Genomic DNA, 23,193 nt, shown 5'->3' with positions numbered 1-23,193 from the left:
AGTTGGCAAACAGAGAGTGCCCAGCTGAGTAGTTGGATTTGTATGTTTGAACTAGGAGTCTAGTGGATGATCGCAGTGGGCAGGTGCTGGTGTAGGGGCTGATCATATTTTTTAGTGCAGGTATATTTTCTGGTTGGTAAAGGACTTAATGTGCCACTATTAGCTGGTTGAACTGCAGTCAGCTAGGCATTTCAAGCCATTCTAGGCGATTTAGGTTGTGACAGTGGTGTGTCCGGTAGGCTGTGTAGTATGCTAATGTTAACTTTAGAAGAATGTGATCCATATAGCTTAAGGTACTGCAGCAGTGATAATTTGAACATCTACAGTTTTAAGTTAACTTGCATAACTGTACTTTCATCGGGGGTAGAGCTGTCCTCCCACATTGCAAAAAATAAATAAATAAAAACTTAAATCTGAGGTTCAGCAAAACTTTTCCACCTTTTCTGTTGATTGTTCAACACTCCGTGAAGTACTGTCAGTCAGTCAACATATATCTATTATCAGATAACATTAATAGGGGATGCAGCAAGACTCTGCTCACTAGTCCAGAGGATATCAAATGAAACTTCCGGAAACTTCTAAATAGAGAAAACTCCACAGAAGTTGTACTGCCCCATGCACAGCTATCAATAAGAACCAACACCAGACCTCTCAACCAATCAGGGACAAATTTGAACAGAATCAGGGAAAAGTCAAGAAAAAATCAGGGACAATCAGGGACACTTTTAAAATATTAGTGCTATTAAGTCGAAACATTGAGAGAATCAGACCATATGAATTAATACACCTTTTCTGAAGTAAAAGAAGTGTATAACTCTTAATTATTGTCATTATTCATAAAGTGTAATTCACCACCTTTCTGCCCAAAGTCACTAGTTTTAGGAGGGATTCAGAGGGACAGAGCTAAAATTTGAGTCGAAATCAGGGACGTCCCTGAAAATTAGGGACAGTTGAGAGGTATGACCAACACTAGAAGGTGTACAAAGAGCACTTGGGAAAATGAACTTACAGAAAGCAGCATACTCAGATGAATTCATGGCTAATATAATCAAGCGGTTGTGTGTGTTAGAGGCAAAATGTCTATTGAGAGGGGTCTATATCATATAATCGAATGTTGACAATGTCAAACGCTCTAAAGAATGAAAATGCTGGAACTGGAAGATCTGTTATTGAGATTGCAGTACAGTGAAGATCGGAATATTTGCCCTTTCCTCACTGTAGTGCGATCTCGGACTTGGAATATATATTTAGTAGGGGGCACAGCCCCCCACAATAAGGATTTCGAGTTATGGGATTTTCGCTCTTTAGAGCATTCGACATTTGTCAACATATATATATATATATATATATATATATATATATATATGATATAGACCCGTTGAGAGTACTCATTATGGTATGGAGAGAAATTAAAGGATAAGATTTCAGTATCTGTGTACAAGAACAAAGAGGATATCCCAAAAGCATGGCAGTTGTGATGCTGTCTGTAATGGCAACAGATGGCTGCCAGACTGTGGAGCTTTGTGTACCTTTTTTTGATTCATTCAATGGGATTTATTTTTATTTGTATTGCTTTTCTCAGCTGATTTCTAACTGTAATCAGCATTTGTGACTGTTGCTGCTTGTAGATGGTACATTAGTGCTGCAATGGTGTCCCTAAAGAGATGTATTGATTTTATCAAGCACAGAAGGAAGAAGGTGGACTTGTGATGGGAGCTGGGGTTGTGATATATTAGTCCTAGTTTTGTATTTCATTGGAAGTGGACTGTTGGGAGAGGAAAAACAGAGAATGGAGAAAATGGAGAGACCTTCTCCATTTCATTCCTTGTGTTTGTATTGGCAGCTCGAAACAGTGAGACCGTGTTGCAAATTGATGTGGTAATTCATTTTTTTTAATCTTCCCCCTAAGCATAGTATGTTGGCAGCTAATTCAATGAATGCTTTTTCTGTATGCTCTGTTCACTATATCTTCCAGTTTGTAATTTATATTTGTCTGCCAAAAAATTGCTCCTTGCTTCAGTGCGAGATGAATAAGTTGGTACATTGTATTAAATATGGATTCATATGTTTAAGTTATGTTGGTTAGAGTTGATTTGTTGTTGTTTGGCAGCACTGGCTGTTATCTTCCAATACTTAAATAGTAGTGTTGTAGTGTTCTATTAAAGTGTAATACTGTTTGTTTTAATTGCAGTCTTAATTGTTTTGCCCATCGCAAATGTTTATGTAAATGTTTGCATATTTTGTAGTTATTAAACAGGTTATTATAATTGTTTAAACTTTCTGGGTGATGGTTTTAATTTAAAGTGCTTTGGAAATAAGCACTGTAATGAACCTGAAGTTGCATGAAAATGCCCAAGCGGGTAACTGATAAATATGCAGGGTAGTAGAAAGTAAGATGGTGCATGAGCAGTATGGATTCAGATCAGTGGGCAGGACAGCTGACCTAGTGTCCACAGTGAGGCAGGTAGTGGAGATGAATTTGGAGAGGAAGAAAGAATCCAGCTGGGCATTCCTAGATATGGAGAAAGCATATGAAAAGGTCCCAGGAAAGCTGATTTGGCTAGTTCTGTAATGGTTCAAAGTCTGGGAAACATTGATGAAATTAAAGCAGGCTATGTACAGTGACCAAAGGTTACCATTGGATATTAAACAGGGTTCTGTAAAGAACCAGCTTCAGTTCATACTGGTAATGGACTACATTAGCAAACAAGACATGGGGAAGGGGACAAAGCTGATAAATTGCAGATGATGTACTACAGGCAGACCCTGAAAAGGAACTTCAGCAAATGAATTGAAATTGCATTCAGATGAGACATTGGTCATGGCAACAAATGAAGGAATATTTAGAAGCTGGAAACTGGGATACAAGGGAAAATAATGGAACAGTTTAACAGCTTAAAGTATCTTGGAGATGTAATGGAAGTCTGAATGAGTAAGTCAGACCTAGAACTGGAGGTGCCACAGCTGCTGCGGTCAGGAATAGTGTGTGACAAACTAATGCTAAAAAATCAAGTAAGGTGTACAAAACAGTTCTGTCACCAGTGCTTCCATATGTCATATACCCAGGCAGATCAGTTGATGTTTGTGGTGATGGAAATGAAGTTCCTGATATGGACAGTAGGATTCCCACTGTGGGGCATCTCAATTAGGCCATCACTTCAGAATCTAAATTATGGTGGTTTGGTTACATGTGCAGGAAAGCAGAAGTTGCTTTGGTAAAGAATGTTTGGGAAGGACGGAAAAAAGGCAAGAGAAGATGAGGACATCCAACCTTGATGGATGGATTGCCTGAAAGACAACCTGCGACAGTCAGGCATGACTGCTGAAGGCTGAAGTGAACTGAGGAGAAGGTGGAAGTTGATGTATGCATAAAAAATAAAGGGGATGATGATGATTATGGTGATGATGATGACTGCAGTAGATAGATGAGATTTGCTCTGTCTTGGTACCTTTCTTGAATTTTCTATATGTATAAGTGGCACATTTCTTTTCATAGATCAGAAAGGCGATGGACACTGATGTGTCTTGTAGAATGAAAATAGTTTGTTTTAACTGATAGTCTTTCAGTCATATTCCGTTTGTAAGTAGACTGGCGAGTACGTTTTGGGCTAGAATAGTGTCTATGACTAAAGTACACTATGTGACCCTTAACAAGTAGAGAACAAAACAAATGCTTTAGAAGCTTCTGCATGGTTAGGTTCACCAGGGTCTAGTCATATTTTGCTTTTCTGCTGTGACCAATTGATCCAGGTAGAGATGCAGGTGTGTCTTGTTCTGTTTTTTCTTTGTCAGTAGAATTTCCTGTGTTAAGAATAGAAATCCACTCAAGTTCTCCATTTGTGGTATCACCTGAGATTTCTCTCCACTTGATCTTTATATCTGATTTAAACCTTTTTAATGTTGTATACAACTTGAACCTAAGTCTACTAGTTTTTAAGGAGATAAGATTCTTGTATTGATATGTTTATATGTTTCATCCTGGTGTGAATACTTGGGAAAATTTTTTTAAGGAAATATGTGGTTGGGTTTATTTTACTGTGTTTTTAGGAGGATGGGCTTAGCCACCCAGTGTTATGAACCTTGGCTCTAGATAATTGTCACCCTTGAAGTGACACCCCAAATGCAAATATGGGTTGTGGATAGATGGATTACATAGAAAATCTTATTGTTACAGAAATGGAAAACTTCTTATGAAATGTTGCAATCTTGTTGTTAAAAGCAGAGGTTTTTGATACTAGTGATCCAAAAGATAGTGTCTGTGACTTGCTGGTAGTATGTGATGTGGAAACCTTATGTTTATCACCACTTTTAACATCCTTGGTCTCCTTAAACATCTGTGTCTCCCACAGTCTTAAGAATTTGAAGTAGTTACTTCCTGTAGTCTGTGAGCTGGTACACGAGGGGACCTATACAGTTCCCAATGCATTGTTTCTGTTATTCACAGATACCTGCATACACCCTTGCATGTGCTGTTTATAATGAGAATAATCAGGTCCCTATCAGTTGATCGAGTTTTCAGAAACTCAAACTCCATATGGTAGAGACCATATGATTGACTTTTTGAAATCTCAAAGCTTTTGAATGGAGATCGGAAAATATACCCTTTTCCTCACTGTAGTGTGATCTCAGAGTTGGTATATATAATCAGGGAGTGCAGGGGGCTTACCCCCTTGCAAAAATGTAAAAAACATAGATTTTTGTGTTTTTATTTTTGATTGAGTTTTTGTAAACTTTTTTTTTCAAATATAGTTTTTATTTCACTTTTTTTCCTACTATGAACAATTTAATACAAGGTAGAAGTAAGATAACAATGGGGTTACATATGAACAAATAACACATGTTGCATACAGATTTCATGGCATATATGGTGATTAACCTTGATGGTTTAAAAATAAAACAAAAATCAAGCAGAAAAAGAAACGGTTATTTTTCATTGTAATAAGCATTAGTAAAAGACAAGTATGGCTTGTATTGTTGAGTGTGATTTAAAACTCACGCTAGATATCAAGCATCTAACCGTTTATATAGACAATATACCATTAACCATTGTTATTTTCACAAGAGGAAAAACTGTAATCGTATACCTGTATTTATCAAAGCAACTATTTACATTTGTTACACCGGGTTGTCACTCGTAGGATGTTCTAATAAAGTTTAGAAGTTAATACTTTTACATATAATAGTGGTAGATAAAAATATTCAAATACTAGAGGACAGTTTGGTATATCTAATGTAATTGGCACATTATTTGCAAAATAGTTTAATTGTGGTCTCTATATCATGTTAGTAGGAAAGTTAGTATTGATGGGGGAGTAGTGTAACAAAATAGCATGCGCTATCTAACCTAGCTAAGGACTTCTATAAGTCTTTTCCAGTATTTCTTGAAATGGGTTAATTTCTTGTGGCTTACAGTTCTTAATTTGTTTGCTAAAACATAATTGGTAGCTATAGATTTGAATTCTGCCCAAGAAGTTCTGGATCTGTCAAGCCAGTTAAGGGCTATATAGGATTTCAGTATCGCACACAGTGTTACTATAATATGGATTCATATGTATAGGAATTAGGGAAAATGTTTAATATTGCCATTTCCCATGAGAGGGTGGATTTCATATAGCCTGTTTTCTCCAGTTTTGCTCTTAAAGAACACCAAAGTTTATAGATGTTTTTGCAAGACCAAAATATGTGGAGAATGTCAGCTTTTGTATTGGCGCATGTGGGGCAGAAAAGTGACAAATTGGCGTTTATTTTGCTCAGAAAGAGTGGTGTATGGTACGTGTTGTTGTTCATCATAAATTGAGTGTAAATTAGTTTTTTAAAGGGGGTTAATTTTATAGTTATATCTATTGCCACTATTTTTTTGTTCATTAGTTAACTTATTGTTTTGACTCCTCCAATAGTTTGAATATAGGATTTTGTTCTGGTATTTGATTTGGGTAACTAGTCCATAAGTATCTGATAACATTTTAGTTCTCAGTAGTAGAAGGGAGATGATTTGTTGGTATAGCTGAAAGTCTTGTAGAGTTACATCGATTTCTGATGTCTTCAAAGTTACTAAATATAATATTTGTTTAATAAGTAAGCGGAATTTTTTACTTGCTGCTAGAAAATCCACAGTAGAACTTAAAGGTTGATCTTTTATTTGATAAAAGTCCCAGACTATACAATTTTTTATGATTGGATACTTATCTAGGTTTAACATATTGTTGATTAGTTTGATACTAGGGTTCATGTGTATTGGTTGAGCCATAATTAAGGAGTTCTTTAAGTTTAAGGAAGTTACGAGCTTTTGTAAACATGTTACATTATTGACTATGGTGGGATGTATTTTGAAGTCTCTTAGAGTCTTGTTATTAAGAAAAGTTATAGCCCTTTGGTTTATATGTTGGTGGTAAATTTTTATCCAAAGAGAGTGCCAGGAAGTATCAGAGGGTTCATAGTTGATTAGGCATATAATGTGGTTGGCATTGATAATAAGATAGTATGTCTGAAAGTCGAGGAGGCTTATACTATCCTTTTCTTTGGGCAGGGTTAACTTTTTGTAGCTAATTCTAGTGTTTTTGGGTGCCAAATAAATTTGCCCAATGTTGCTTTCATTTTAGAAAAAAAACTGTTTGGGATACATTGGTTGATGGCTTGGAAATGATATAAAATTTTAGGGAGAATGTTCATTTTTAGTATTGATGCCTTGGAGAGAAGGGAAAGGTTTAAGTTTTTCCATCTGTCCAGATCTTCTATAACTTTTGACCAAACTTTAGAAAGTTTTTTTTTATAATTTCCTTGTGCGGATGAATAAAGGTGATGCCCAGGTATTTCACTGAATACTCTACTTTAATCTTTGATTCTGGAAGAAAATCTCCTTGTGGCTTAGAGGATTTAACGGGAATATTTTTGATTTACTTGGATTCATGGTATAGTTTGAAATTGCAGAGAACTTGTCAATGGAGCTTAGAATCTTTACTAAGTCTGTTAAGGGAAATTCAAAGTAGATGTTAAGATTGTCGGCGAATGCTGTGTATTTAATTTGGACTTTGGAGATGTAAATAGAGTGATTACATGTTTTGTGGCTTAACTTTAGGAGGAGGGCCTCTAAGTAGAGGTTAAAAAGATATGGAGAAAGCGGACAGCCCTGTCTTGTGCCGTTAACTGTTTGGATAGGCTATGAATTCTTTTTATGTGTAGCATGGTGATAGCTTTATTATATAGGACTCTGACCATAGCTATAAATTCTTCAGGAAGGGAAAATCATTTCAGAATCTTGAAAATGAAGTTTAGGTTGACTCAGTCGAAAGCCTTTTGTGCATCAACAGAAAGTGCATATTTGGGGGAACTATCTTTAACTGTCATGTTTGTTATTGCTTCTATTGGTAACGTATTGTCCCAGACTTGCCTATTACTCATGAATCCTAGTTGTGTGGGAGATCTGATATAAGGGAGTATTTTGTTGAGTCTGTGAGCCAATACTGTTGATAGTAATTTTATATCTAGGTTAATTTGTGCAATTGGGCGATAGTTGTTGGGGTTATGGCCATTTGTATTAGGTTTTGGTATAAGAATCATTTTAGAATTATTTTTATACAGATCTGTAATGCCAAATTTTATTATGTAATTGTATACTTTGAGTAAAATTGGGACTAGTTGTTTCTTAAAGGATTTATAGGATTCTGTTGGATATTCGTCAGGGCCTGGGGCTTTACCTAATTTCATTTTGTTGATGGCTAGGGATATTTCTTCAGTAGTTATTGGTGCTTTAAGGAGATTTATTTGAGTGTCATTTATTTGTGGGAATTGCAAATCGTCTAGAAAGCTATCAGATGCTGCCTCATCATCGAGAAGTTGAGGGCCATAGACCTCTTGGGAGATTTCTTCAAAAACTTGTATGATTTCCTTGTCCGAGATGAATGTCCTATTGTTATGGTTAATTTGTTTTATTCTGGAAAGCGAAGGTTTAATGTTGATTATTCTGGCCAGAATTTTAGAGGGGGTTTAGGCCCATTCAGCATATCTCTGTAGAAGCCTATGTTCAATGAGGGAGAACTGGTTCAATTGAGCTTCTTGTAGTTGTTTTTGTAGGGAGATGATCTGTTTTTCTAAATTCACAGTATGTTTGATTTGCAGTTGTAGCTCTAGGTTTTTTATTTTGAGTTCTAAGGTGTTAATTTGGGATTTGGCTTGTTTCTTGAATACAGATGCTTTTTAGATTAATATACCTCTAAGTGTTGCCTTGGTCGCTGCCCACTGTATATCAAAGGGAATATTTGATCTTTCTAAGTTGTTGTTAGTTTGGCTAAGAAATTTTTACTTCTTGGCAGAGTTCCCTACTTTTAAGGAGGTTTTGGTTTAAGGTCCAATTTGTTGCATATTGATCTTTTGTGTTTGATTTTGTTTCATTTATTTTTAGATTGATTTTGGCATGGTCAGATAAAATTCTGGGGCCGGTGTAGTAATTTATATTATATTTTGAGAAACTTGTTGAAATTAAAAAGTCTATTCTGGACCATGATTTGTGGGAAGCTGAAAAGAATGTGAATTTACTGGTTTCAGAATCATTCCTATATAGTTTGAAGGGAGTGAATATATTAAAATCTTATATTAGTTCATTTATAAGTTTAGTCAGGCCAACGGGTTGATTGTTTTCCTTGTTCGTTCTGTCTAGTTCAGGTCTGATAGTCATATTCCAATCCCGTCTAGTACATATAGATGATTTGGGAATTTTTCTAAAATTGTGTAGATTTCGTAAATGTAAGTAGTCTGGTACATGCATGGACCATATACATTCAAAATTGAAATGTTTTTACTGAAAGATGGGAGGTCGCATATTAGGTAACACCATCTGCCATTAGGATCCCAGTCACTTGCTATTATGTTACCTTTGAAAGAGTTTTTAACTATTATTGCTACCCCTTTAGATACAGTATCATTCCCCGTGGCTCTAATTAGCTTTACCCATTTCTTTTTTTATTCCTTTTCCCATTGAGCTTTAGTCATGTGAGTCTCTTGAATAAGTGTTATCTCAGCCTTAGATTTATAAGTTAGATGCAGGATTAAATTCTTTTTTTTATTATTTTGGAGACCTTTAACATTCCAGGATTCCAGTGACACCATTAAGTCTTTACTCTAATTATTGAATAGCTGTTAATGTTTTGATTGAAGGGTAAGTTGGGCAGTGTAGATGAATGTAAACAATGTTCTTCGTGTTTCACTGTTGCAGTTATCACATTTGGGTTATCTGCTTGCAGTAGCCCTCAGTCAGCCTGATTATCAAAGTCTTGGGTCCTGCGTTGGTTGCTGTCTCATCTGTCAGGTAGTCAGGGGTGTAAAGCATGCAGCCGACACCATTACATCAGTCTTTCTTGCCATGCTGTGCCCGAAGCAGAAGCAGTTCGCAAGTGCCAGTCAGCCGACTCCTGAAATTTTTGTTTTCGAGTTTCAAAACCGAAGTCTTCAACTAAAGCTAAGTACCCCATTGGGGAAACTTTTTCTTGCTCTAATCCAATGTCAGTAAAAGTCAATAATTTTATTTCTTGTGGAAAGCAAATACCTCACAAAGATTTTCATTCGTACTGTATTCCTTGCCAAGGCCCTGACCACGACATACCTCACTGTCAGTTTTGTGCCTTATTTAAGCAATGAACTATTCGTCGTCGGTATATTTGCGCTTCTAAATATTTTGGTACTCTGTTCAATTATCCAGATATGTCTTCGGTAAGCCATCCAACTACCGACATTCCGAAAAAACGCAAAGATAAAGACAGAGACAGGCCGCCTAGGTCCAAAGCTGCCGACGACGCTTCTCCTAAGCCAGTCGCCAGTTCGCCGGTACTCAGTGAGGTGCTTTCGCAGCCCCTGATACCCACTACTTTAGATTCGCAGGCCTCTACTGAGACCCATTCGGAGTCTGGTATGCTGCGAGATGCTTCAACTGTGGAACCTGTGGATATCTCTACCTTGGATGGGTCCGAAGCCGCTGTGCAGGCACTGGCTTCTGAGGGTGTATTCAGGCCTACTGACTTGCATATTAAACTGACGCCATTTTCTTCTTCAAGGCCTAAAACTCGAACCATGCCTAGAAAACCCACGCTCAGACTGTATGGTCAGGCCTCTATGCCTAAAAAACAAATTATAAGAATTGCTGAAGATCTCATTGCTTTAGTCAGAGGAAGCCACTCTTCCCCCTCTAAGAGACCTAGGACTGAATTTGCTTATGATACTTCTGACCAGGATTCTGAAATTTCTGTTTTTTCTGATGACCAGGAATTACCCTTATCTACCTATGAGGTTTCTGATGCAGAGGACTCTATTCCCTCTGCTTCCCCCACAGAGGATTTCTCTTTTGGTGAAACCTTGCATACTCTTAGGGAGCATTTTCGCTGGGAAAGCCAGGATTACTCTGATACTAAAAAGAGGCTTAGGGATTTTTTACTCTTGCACCAACAGAGGCCTTTAGTTATCCCTCCTGTACTAGACATTGTTGATGATGCCTTTTCAGAATCTAGCTTGGCCCCTGACTCTTTACCTCCTGCTCCCAGAAAACCTGTTAAATATTACAGGGTTCCTGACTCTCACAAGTTCCTTTTTAAAAATCCTACTGCGGATCCTGACACCATTAAATAGGGACCCAAGGGCATTAAGGCTACTACTGCTAAAAATCCTACCCCCTCTGATAGAGACTCCAGGGCACTGGATAGATGGGGTAAGAAGGTATACACGTCTGCAACCTTGGCCATTAGGGCCTTAAACTGCCAGTTTCATATGTTAAAGTATCAGCAGCATATTACTGGATTGCTTAAACAGAAAATGATGTTGATTCCTGACTGTGTTGAAAATAAGGATTTACAGGATTTAATGCATTCTGCCAAACAGGTTGGAAAACATACTTTGCAATGTGGTTTTGATTCACTAGAGGCATCTTGCAGGGCTGCTGTCACTGGGTCTGTACTTAGAAGGCATGCTTGGCTTAAGGAGCAATCTTTGCCAGATCATGTTAAAGCTAAATTGCTGGATGCTCCCTTAAATCAGGGCCGCCTGTTTGGCAACAAAGCAGAAGGAGTTCTTAAACAGATGGAGGAAAAAGCTAAATCTGTGCAAACTGTTAAAGATTTCCTACAAGTACAGCCTCCAAGATTTAGTAGGCATTGGCCCTCTAAGAATTCCAGGCCTTCTCGGTCCAAACCCAGAACTAGCAGAACACCCAGGCTTCAGTCCCAGGGTACACACAGGACTAAGCATTGGTGGCCTCCCACTTTCAAATATGGGAGTAGTAAGACCCCCCCCCCCATGGTAAACTGTCTCAATGACTTAACTTTAAAACTTCCAAGCACTTCTCAACTGACTGCTCTTTTAGGGGGAAAGATTGCTCTGCAGGCAAAAAACTGGGAACTCATTACCCAGGACAAATGGGTTTTAAATATAGTTTCCCAAGGATACATATTTCACTTCCACACGTTACCAATCCCAAACGGTTGGCCAGATCTACCCCCAAATCAGTAGGCAGAGGCATAAAAGCAAGTACTCTCTCTCTTAAGCATAAAGTCTATTCAAACTGTACCAGAAGAGGAAAAGGAACAAGGTTTCTACTCAAGAATTTTCCTGGTACCCAGAAAAGACAACTCATGGCGTCCTATCCTGGACCTTTCTATCTTAAACACCTTTTTGGTGGTTCCAAAATTCAAGATGCTAACTCTTCACCAGTTGCTTCCTATGCTAGGCAAAGATGCCTGGTTGGCAACACTGGATTTAAAGGAAGCCTACCTGCACATCCCAATCAGGGAATCTTGCAGAAGATACCTACGCTTCAAAGCAGGCTACATGCACTATCAGTTCTCTGCACTGCCCTTTGGCTTATCTACTGCGCCCAGGGTATTCACAATGTGCCTAGCTCCAGTCATTGCATTTTGCAGGCAATGAAATATTCAAATATACCCATACCTGGACGATTGTCTAATTCAGGCAGAAAGCCAGGACATACTTTTGAATCATCTCGCGTTTGTACACAAGGTGCTAACTTGTCTGGGGTACACCATAAACAAAAAGAAATCACACTTGATACCCTGTCAACAAATTATATTCCTGGGAGCAAGCTTGAACACAACTTCCCAGATGGCTTTCCTCATGCCAGAGAAACAAATTAAATTGACAACTTACTTCAAACTAATGGCCACAAAAATTCTGCTATCTGTAAGGCAAATACTGCAAGCCTTGGGGTTCATGGCCTCCTGTATTCTGCTAATTCCATATGCAACACTGCATATGAGGAAACTATAATGGTATCTAAAAAGCCTATGGTGTCAACATTCTCAGGATCTAAAAGCAATGATTCCTATCATACCTTGCCTACGGTTAGAGTTCCTTTGGTGGGCAGAGGCCTGCCACCAAAACAAGGGACTACCATTCACTCTACCCCCTGCCGCTCAAACTCTAACAACAGATGCATCAAACTATGCATGGGGGCTCAGCTGGCAAGGAAGTGCATTCAGGGAAATGGAACCCAAGTCAAATGCACCTGCATAACAATCAAAAAGAAATGTTAGCTATACAGAATGCTCTGACCGCCTTCAAGGACCACATTCTTCCAGGACAATTAATGGTAAAGATGGACGACACCACTGTTACATGGTACATAAACAAGCAGGGGGGTACCCATACTTACCCCCTCTGCAGACTAGCCATGGCTCTTTGGAACACAGCCTTGAGCTACCAAGTGCATTTACAGGCTCAATTCCTGCCAGGAAAACTAAATACACTGGCAGACGAACTAAGCAGAAACCTCATGGACCCACACAAGTGGAAACTGGAACCAAAGACTTTCAACATGTTGATAAACAAATGGGGGAGCCCAGATATAGACCTGTTTGCCTCCCCCCAGAACTACCAGTTGACAAATTCTGCACGAGGACTCCCCACAAACAAGCTTGGAAAGTGGATGCTCTGTCTTTCAGGTGGAAAAATCTATCAGTTTATGCCTTTCCTCCTCTGCCTCTCCTGTCCAGAGTACTACTAAAGATCAAACAGGACAAGCCAAGGATGATACTGATTGCACCAGACTGGCCACGCCAACACTAGTACCCCCTCTTGTGCAGTGCATCACTGCTGGCTCCATGGCACCTTCCTCAGACCCCTACCCTGCTGTCAGAGCAGAAGAGCCAGATTCTGCACCCTCAGCTTCAAACGCTGAACCTGGCAGCCTGGCTAATTACCTAATCTGTCCATTACCATCACTCAGTAAACAAGTGTTGGATGTCATTTTGGAGGCAAGGAGGCCTAGTACTAGAAAATCTTATGCTGCAAAATGGAAAATATTCTGTGCCTGGAACCAAACACAAGGGATGGGCACAGCAGCGCCCAATTTACCTCAGATTCTTCAATACTTAACTGAGATGCTTCACAAAGGCCTTTCTTTTTCCTCCATCAAAATTCACGCCTCGGCCATTTCAGCTCATTACAACACAGAGCCACCCCTCTTCTCTCATCCACTTCTCAAGCAGTTCCTCAGAGGGGCCAAAAACTTAAGACCACCCAGAAGAGCCCCAACTCCAGCCTGGGACCTTAACTTTGTATTGGAAAACTCACTCTTCCTCCTTTTGAGCCAGCTGCAAGTGCAGAGTTAAAATTCCTTTCTTGGAAAACAGCCTTCTATTTAGCAATCACTTCAGCAAGAAGGGTTTCTGAATTACAGACCCTTATGGCAGTGGAGCCTTTCATCATCATTCATGCGGACAAGGTGTCCCTCAGGTCCAGTCCCTCCTTCATGCCCAAGGTGGTATCCAGTGTGGCTGGTAATCAGTCCATTCATTTGCCAATCTTCTTTTCTAATCCACAGAACAAAGAGGAACAGATACTGCACTCCTTGGATGTGCACAGACAACTTAGATTTTACTTGGACAGTACTAAACCTCAAAGGAAATCTGAACAACTACTGGTGGCATTTGCTGAAGGGACAGAGGGGAAGGCTGTTTCAAAGTAAACCATTTCTAAATGGATAGGCCATTGCATTCATTTCTGCTATAAGCACCATGGAAAACCTATCCCACAGGGGATTAGATCCCATTCAACCAATGCTGCATCTACCTCTACAGCCTTTCTCAGAGGTGACCCTGCCAGAGACGTCCTAGAAGCTGCTACCTGGAGTTCTGTACATACTTTCACCAAGCATTACCATTTGCCATTTGTCTCTAAATTCAGAGCTGGCTTTGCCACTGCAGTCTTGCAGGGCCTTATAGCTGGTCCTAATGCTATCTAAATTCCTCCTCCCATCCTTAGCTTTGGGAATCTACCCAAATGTGATGAGTGCAACAGTACAGTTGTGTTCACTTACCATAAATGTAGATGTTCAAGTGTATTCACTGTTGCAGTCCTGGTTACCCTCCCTCCAGCCCCCTGACTTCTTTGGGCTATACCTCTACTCTCCTTTACTATGCTTAAAAGCTTTTTGGTATATTTGCTTTTTTGTTGAAGGTATAACCTTGTATACATATATTTAATTGCTTCCCATTAGGGGGGCACATGACATCTGGGCAAGAAAAAGTGATGTAATGGTGTCGGCTGCATGCTTTATACTCCTGACTACCTGACATCATGGAAGATGAGACAGCAACCGACGCAGGACCCAAGACTTTGATAATCAGGCCGACTGAGGGCTACTGCAAACAGATAACCCAAATGTGATGACTGCAACAGTGAATACACTCGAATATCTACATTTATGGTAAGTGTACACAATTGTACTTTTAGGTGTGTGGTATGAAAACATTTAAAGAATAATACTTGCAGTGTTAAGGTTAATGAGTGACAACCCACCCCCTTCAGACAACCCCCCCCCCCCCGTGTGTAACCACGACCTACTATTATCTGGAAGAGGTATTAGAAACATATTTACAAAACTAAGTATTGTACAAAAATCTACTGTTATTTTAAGATCCATCAGACATTTAGCACAAAACTAACTTCTTTACCTGCGTTGACTTTTGAGATACATTCTAGCATAATAATTTTCCTAATGATTAAGTGAAAGAGATTCTTAGTTGTAGTCAAATACTGCTAGTTGGGGATCCAACCTGATTAGGAAATATATAGGAGGAGATTCATATATTTATGTATTCTAAGGAAAAGGCGCAACAGAATTTAAATCAACAATATTTTGAATAAGAGCCTATATCTATCTACATAACTTTCTTCTTAACCATTTATATAGTTCAGCACACATTGAGCATTTAAAGTCTGGTCGTGACACTGCATGTTTGATGCACTATATTGTATTAGTACCAATGCCATCCAATATTTGAGCTGCTTGACTATTTTGTTATAGAATATACTTCAGTAGATTTAAAAAGGTTTATTCAGACAGTTAGGCAATTACAGAGATGCTGCTTGAGTTTTCGTAAACTTGATCATATGGCCTCTTCGATATTTTTTTTTGAGTTTTTGAAAACTCAAGTCGTTTGACATAGACCCGAATAATCTGTATGGGTTGATGCATCCATGTGTAGCTTCAAAAAAGCACCATTTGGAGAAATTTGTTCCTGAGTTTTCTCAGATGTGCTTAGTTTCTTGGCTTGTCATATACAAGTCTGAATTTTATATTATTATTTTTATTGTTATCATTGTTGTTATTATTATTATTTCCAAAGCAACAGAAACATCAGTTTGTACTACATATGCTACCAGACCAGCATAATTGCCTGTATTTCCTCAATGGGGAAAATATGTCTGGTGTTTAGTACTCTGAATGATTTTTTTTGAGGAATTTCTTACGTGGGAAGGATCCCTCTTTCTAACAAATAACACACTATATTCCCACTGTGGTTGCCAAAAATGTCTGAACTGCCACAGCATAATATCACTTTTTCTAACTTTGGACATTCCAGTAAAAACACAAACTTCTTTTTCCAGTCACAGGTAAGACTGTCGGCTGATTCAGTGACTGTGTTTGCATGTCAGTGTTGTCATACTACTCTGTGTAGTTAGTTTTTCCCTTCAGTGCAATTCCATCTGTCAAAACAAGCCATTGTAAATGGAGCCACCAATACTCTGGCTGTAGCACATCTGCTGGTTGATAGTTATTCAGCTCCAACTTTACCCCCCCCCCCTCGACACCTCTGATAAAATACCCCAACCAAAACTCCTCCATCCTCAACCAATCCTCAGTGCTCTCTCCAAGGCCAAAAACACTGCATCTATGGATCCTGATAATATCCTAGGATGTCTCCTAAACAGCATGAAACATAATGCATTAGGCCCACTAGAATTATTGTTTGACCATAGCCTCTAAAGAGGTTGTCTGCCAAGTGAATGGAGGATCCCCTGCACAAGAGCAGGCCATCTGCCAACCAGGGTGATTACTGACATTTTAGTCTGACTAGTCTGGTATGCAAAGCCATAGAAAGAATTATCCTGGATATGATAAATGATATTGGAAACCTTCAGACACTGGATCCAGCCCAGTTTGTTTCTGTCAAGGGCAGGTCATGCCTGCTCGATGTGGTAGACTAATTCGAGTAGGTCACCAAAGCAGTGAGCGAGGGCAAAACAGTGCACATGGTCTACCTTCATCTGGCCAAGGTGTTTGACACAATACCCCACTCATACATTGTAGACAAGCTCAAGAAGTTAATTATAACCCCCTACATCACCTGCTGGCTAGCCAGCTGGCACACAGATAGGTTCCACTATCCTGTCTTCTTGGATCCTATTTAGCTGTAGAAAGGTCAGTCACTACTGGTATCCCTCAGAGCTTGGGTCTGCTCTTTTTTGGCATCTTCTCTGAAGTTGAGTCTAACATTAGTGATTATAGCATCCACATTATTAATTTTTTCTCTTTTGCAGTTGTGAAATGGGATACGTTGCATCAAGGTGTGAATTAATAGTTATTTTATATTTAAAACCCTATCACTATAATCAATGCATATGATTGCAAGCTAATCACACTCGTAGAATCCCCAAAGACACAAATACTCTTCAAGTAAGCCTGACACAAGCAAATAACTGGTGCCAGAGTCATGGCCCAAAAATGCCTAGAAATATGTAACAGTAACCTTCTGTAAGACTGCCACTTTGGGAAATTACCACATTGATAATACACCCCTGAGAGTAGGAGGAACCCATGTGGATAGTGACTTGGCTTTTGGCTATTGTGGGTACTGTAGGAAGGAAATCATTCTATGTTGTGCTATAAGCAAGGGTATGCCTTCTAGGTCCAGAGATGTCACTGTTTCATTGCACATGACCCTTATTAGACCAGTCAATGAGTACAGTCCCATTTTTTGTATGTGTCTCACTAGGCATATGCAACAAATGGAGGGACCTCAAAGGTTCCTCACCAAAAGAATACAAGAGATGCATGTCCTACATGACTCCCTCAAAGCCCTATCACAGTAATCAGTCTCCTACAATTTGCTGAGAGGCGATCCATGTATGGTCTACAAGCAAAATAAATAGCAACAGAAATACCCAATCCAAGGATTTAAACCTCATCTACAATGTAAATAATACATGTTGGAGGAATAAGTGTGTGAAACAGAGTTCTTCCCTGCACTTGCCCAAGCATAACTTGAACCATTTGATGAGGAATCAAAAATTTACCCTTGGTCTGGCACATGTCTCTATATTACAAAGAGTAAGTTTGTAAATATGTTACCACTCACACCCAAGTTATATAAGCTCCCTCTAAAATCCTTTGAGATCAAACCATGTCTAGTGCAATGGGGAAACATGGCAAGGTTTAAAAAGGCTGTTTAGTGTTTGTTAGCCTAGTAATCACCTGCTCACCTATTATCATGTACACATTGTTCTTAGGCATCATAATACAGTTAGTCTTTCTCCTTTCCAGATTTCCCTCTATCAACACAAGCTCCCTTTTCCATTTACCAGCAATGCTACAAATGTACCCAGTCACAACAATTATCTAACTGTCAGTATTCTCAAGCAATGTAATGGTGTTTGGATTTTTTTCCCTATGTAGAGTTCTCTGTATCACTAGAAACATCTTATTGCATTGACATATTTAATCCTAAGGGTTGAATGACTATCTTAATAATAGCATTATATATCACCTATAGGGAGATGTACAGTTGGTGTTAATTACAAAAGCAGTCATCTGGGTCTTACAGGTGTACTTGCTGAATTTCCAGTTTGTAGGCAGAAATGGCTTGCAGTAGAAGATGATGAGTAACTCAGAGGAAGGGTTGCTTACGGTATGGCATCGCAAAATACTGATGATCATGTTAGACAACCTGAAGAAAAGCATAAAGCAGGCAACATCTTAAATCAGCAACCCTTTTCCACTATCTGTATTCTTGGCTCATATAGGAAAACTGCCTCTCACTAATAAGGTTAAAGGGAACCAAGCATCCAAAACACCAAGCAATATGGATTGCATTCCCAGAAAGGCTGTCCTTGTGCCATAGTAGACAAATAAGTACTAGTTAGGATACAGGAATCCAGTATTTTCAAGGGCCTGATCCCCAAAGAAACATCACTGAAAGAAATAAAACGCATTATAGTTTGTTAGGTGCAGTTTCCATCTGTGTACTGAGACTTGATCTCTGCAATAGAAGTAAAAAGAAAGCACTACCACTGTTGAAATTACTCTGTACCATGCCCTCTTTCTAGTTAGAGTAATAGATCTTGAATTAGTTAATGCATTTCACAATAAAAGTAGAAGTGAAGTTGTATAAAGTAAAATTAAGTTGTTTAGACTAAGTGGATTGTTAGGTTCTTCTCTTTTGGAGCTGAGAACCTTTAGTGAATTAGACATTGAGCATTGAAGTAATAAGTCTCAATTGGACTTTTTTGTACTTGTTATGATTATATCATCTATGTAATTATTTTTTTCTCTTTTGCAGTTGTGAAATGGGATACGTTGGCTCAAGGTGTGAATTAATAGATATTTTATATTTAACAAGTGAACGAAGACATATTGTTGCCATAAGTCTAGTTGCAGCATTTGTGGGACTTGTCATTCTAATCATATTCATATGCCTTTGTGTACAGTGAGTATGACATTTGTTTTCCTTATTTTTCATTAAATGTTGATGGTAACAAGAGTTAGAGGTTTAGTTTGAAGTGTAGATTTTCTATAGTTGTGTACATTCATATTTGCAGTAATGACCTCAAGCATCTGATACGGTTCTCCACAGATTTTTCTTAATGTTAAAAATGAGTATGACTTTTGTTGGTGGGAGAAATATTATATTCGTCTATCCAAAGTTCATTCATCACCTGTGCAGAAGCCATCCATCATTCTTAAATTTCAAATTAACTGCAGGATAGGTATATTTAGAGGTGTTACTAGGTCGTGCAAACCGCTGCTGCGGTGGTGGTGCTGCGGTAGCGTTGTCGCCTCACAGTTAGACGTTGCCTTTTCGATTCTCAGTTAGAGCGTCTTCTGTGTGGCGACATGTGTGAATGGGCGTTCCTTTGTTGAAGGTTGTGCATTAGGCCCGGCAAGCCAGCACGTAAAAATCTACTGCCAATCATTAGCGGACCGGAGTTCCGCTGTGGCGACCCCTAACCGGGAAAAGCCGAAAGACACAAACAAACTAGGTCATGCAAACCCCAGGTTTGCAGTTGCAAATGGTTGTAAATGTGCAGTGGCAGAAAACCTGTTTTTTTTGTGTGTGTGTGTGTCTTTAGCTTTAAGTTGGGGAGTGCCAGTCTGGAGAACTGCCCAGGGCACCAGATGACCTAACTTTGACTCTTGGTATAGAGATTTCCTCACTGTGATTCATTCTGTTTGCAGGTATAAGGAAGACCAAATGTCATGTTTTAAATCAATAATAAAAGTTAAGGTAAGTACATTGTGTCTGGTTATTGATAACAAAAAAGCACTTGGGCTATTTGCATAAGGGAGAACCATAGCTAGGTTTCTTGGCACACTCTACAGTTTCCCAATCTTGAGCCCCTGGAATGGGGTTGTCATTCACCTTCAAGCATGCAGTTTCGAAGTTGCCTTATAGTGAGTCATTTGCAAGGTTGAACGTGAACCCGTGATTCGCTTCCTTTGGTTCTTCTGTGAGATTAGGCTAGTTAGCTGGTGAGAGTTAAGCAGGCATTCTTACGCCTATCAGACATTATCTTCTCTCTAGTACAGTGTTATACCTTTCTGATCTCTTCCTGATTGATAAAGGATGGTCACATGGGTGAGAGAGAGAGAGGTTTTCAACAAGATCTTAGCATCATCCCCATCTGACCCCCACGACTACCTCCAGTACGATGACTTCTACCCACTGTAATACATATGATGTCACCTCTCTGACATCAGGTGGAGGGCTGTTTGCCTGCCTCCATGTGAAATACTCAGCAGAAGCCTTCTCCTTCTGACTGTTTTCTGGTAAAGGGGTCTAAAGGAACCAAGTTTTTGTTTCAGAGATTTACAAGGATGACAAATTATTTGGAGGGACCTTGTGCCTCTTGAGTTTTGCATGGCCTGACTTGTTCTTCCTTGCACTTTTCCCCATACAGTGTCTTAATATTTGTATGGATAAGATGAAAATGCAGCCTTATATCATTCCTCCTTTAGAATCGGTTTTCAAGAATGTTATATGTGCAACCTGTAAGAATTCAGATCCTGGGCCTTCTAGCCTAACTAGAGAAAAATGACAGTGTCTGTAGGCCTCCCTCTGGAGTGGTCTACTTTTTTTGTCAAAAACACCACAATACTAATGTCTGCATTATTTTTTTAACCAAAGCATAGGGTCTATAGAGAACAGCATTTGCCCACTTTCCCAGCAGACTCTGTCTAAAGTCTTTGGATTTAACAAAAGTGTTTTCCCTTTTGTAGTCTTTGGTCTTTCAGCACTTAATCATTTATTTCACCTACTTTAGCTTCAGTCATCCCCTTTATCCAAGCACTTCGGAATCACTGCTTCATAGGTTGAGTACTTGTAAAAGATCTTTCCCACAGCTTCTGCAGTGGGCATCTGTGTTCCTTGCAGCACTTTTGATGGTGCCTTTGCTTTAACAAAGACAAGTGCTACAGACCCAAGCCTGTGCAAGGTAGCCTGGTGATGAATCTACCTCTTTCATGAAGAGCTGCACCACATGATTCTAGATGCATCCTTTTTGGGGGGATACTTTGATGGAGAATCATCATGTCATTTTAGATAAATTCCAAAGGAGAGAAAAATATACTTACATGTAGGAGTATGTATGGTCCTTACTCTAATCAAGTTTCTTCCTCCAGAGGTAAGATGCCTTAGTGGAGAGGAGTCCTTTGAAACATCTAACAGTGCTGCTTTTCCTGGTTCTGTGCTGAAAGTGCCTAAGAGATGCCCTTTGCAAACAGATTTTAGAATGCCTTTATATTGACCAGCACTGCTCGAAAGCATGGGCGGTGCTAGAGAGGGCATATGGGGGCATGTATCCTCTCCGCTGTGGAAAGTGTGTGTCCCAGTCTCTTGAGAATACAAAAAAATGCTTGTTACTGCAAATACTAAAACAAACACCTGAGCGTGTCATGAAAGGGCGTGCATTCATACATGAGCATCATGAAAGGACATGTATTTGTATGTGAGCACACCATACAAGCGTGGTTGGCTTCTCAGTGCACACCTTTGAAATGTCTTGTGGTTGGGAGAATAAGTGAGGTGGGCATATCCATTAATACATTTAAGCAGGCGGAAGAAGGAAGTAAGTGTCTTTAGGAAATCTGTGTGTGTGGGGGTGGTTTCTGGGTAAGCAACTGCTCAGACTTGCACAGATACAGGTATAAAGAATCAAACCCTGTACCACTGAGGCAGCTCATTAAGAACTTGGACCCAAACCCTTTTTTGGTAAATCCGTCATTACAGTTTCATAGTTCTCATTGTTCAGAAAGTACATGTCCATGCAATACCTGTTGTAGTTCTATTAAACTTTTAAGTGAATTAGAGTCTTCTGGCACTTAAAGTCCTGAATAATTAACATATTGCTCGCAATATTCAAAGGTACAGCATTTGAATCCTCCCACCTCCATTTGCCTATAGTGTGACTGTGAACAAGTCACTCAGACAGTACCCAATTTGCCCTGAAAAAGGACACTAGGTTTACCTGGTTAACAAATAAGTAAAAAAAAAAAATGTGTTTAGAATTTGTTCCTTTCAAGACCTCCACCCCACAATAATTTTTGGCTTTGCCCAGAATTCCTGAGCAAAGAATTTGAGAATTAATTTGGTCTGTGCCTTGCAGAATTTGTAGCTTTCTGACAAATTGTTGTGGATTACTGTCAGTAAATGTCAAACATGTGAATTTCAGACGTCATGTCCTTCAGAAAATGCTTGCTAATGTAACTTTCTAAGTATATAATAAACATTTACATTCTGTTCCTGATTGTCTGTGATTCTTGAGCTAAGAGGTTGGGACAGCATGAGGATTGTACAGTGGGATGCAGTGTGTCATTTTCATAGACGCCAGCTGAAATTCATTTCTCGGTCAATATGTATGTATTTGCTCATTCAATTTATTACAAGCAAACATCTGAAGCTAAGCAGTTGTACAAGGGGCTGTAATTGATGGTCATGTCTGTTTGTGGGTGTTTGTGTGTGTATCCTGCATCCCATAGTAGTTATGGTGTAAAGGAAAGAATACATTGTAGTAAACGGGCTTTATCATATAAGCCATGTTCCTTGGATATGATCCTTGGTTTCCTTATTTTGATGACTGTGCTTATTTGTCTGTGAATAAACTGCGCAACATGGAAGTCTAACAGTTTAATGTTAAAATATGGGTCTGTGTTAAATAATTGAACGTTTAATTCCCCGAACCTCTATTTGTCGAGATTGTTTCAATATGCAAACATCTCTTTAAGTGAAAATTAAAACATCGAATGACATTAGTTGGCCAGCTGCTAGAAGAAGTATATACCGCATCTTCACATCAACATGCAGTTAAGAAATATTATAGAAAATAATTGGGTACCTATTATATATTATCAAATATCTAACTATACTTGTTGGCATACCCTGTAAATACTAAAAGTAATATAAGGTCTGGTAAAGGTTTAGCTTTATTTGCTTATTCTACCTTATGCATCATTAAAAGTATTTTATTTTTGCAGCAGTATGTGTTGAGGCATAGGGTTTCATGTTTAAGATGGTGTTTACCTTTCATGTTTGGTTCAATTGCAGATGGTACTGTATTTTCAGTTGTTCTTTACATTTGTGGTGTGGTATTATATACTTTAGTAGTGTAGTGTGTGTATCGTGTATGGTGAATTATAAAGGG

At 39.0% G+C, this 23,193-nt stretch overlaps 1 protein-coding gene across 3 annotated transcripts in view; it reads left to right on the top strand.

Annotated features, from left to right (window-relative positions):
* The window catches only part of LOC122800942 (probetacellulin-like), a 717,852-nt gene that overhangs the window by 511,788 nt on the left and 182,871 nt on the right, over positions 1 to 23,193 (top strand). For all 3 annotated transcript variants that reach the window (XM_044070325.1, XM_044070324.1, XR_006364659.1), the window contains one exon: positions 18,837 to 18,983. In XM_044070325.1, coding sequence (XP_043926260.1) covers positions 18,837 to 18,983 — 147 coding nt within the window. The remainder of the gene's footprint in view (positions 1 to 18,836; positions 18,984 to 23,193) is intronic.

The sequence above is a fragment of the Protopterus annectens genome, chromosome 4.part1 (assembly GCF_019279795.1).
Source record: "Protopterus annectens isolate FY-2018-M chromosome 4.part1, PAN1.0, whole genome shotgun sequence".
NCBI classification, from domain to species: domain Eukaryota; kingdom Metazoa; phylum Chordata; order Ceratodontiformes; family Protopteridae; genus Protopterus; species Protopterus annectens.
Note: the sequence above shows the minus strand (reverse complement) of the source record. Positions and strands in the feature narration are given on the sequence as shown.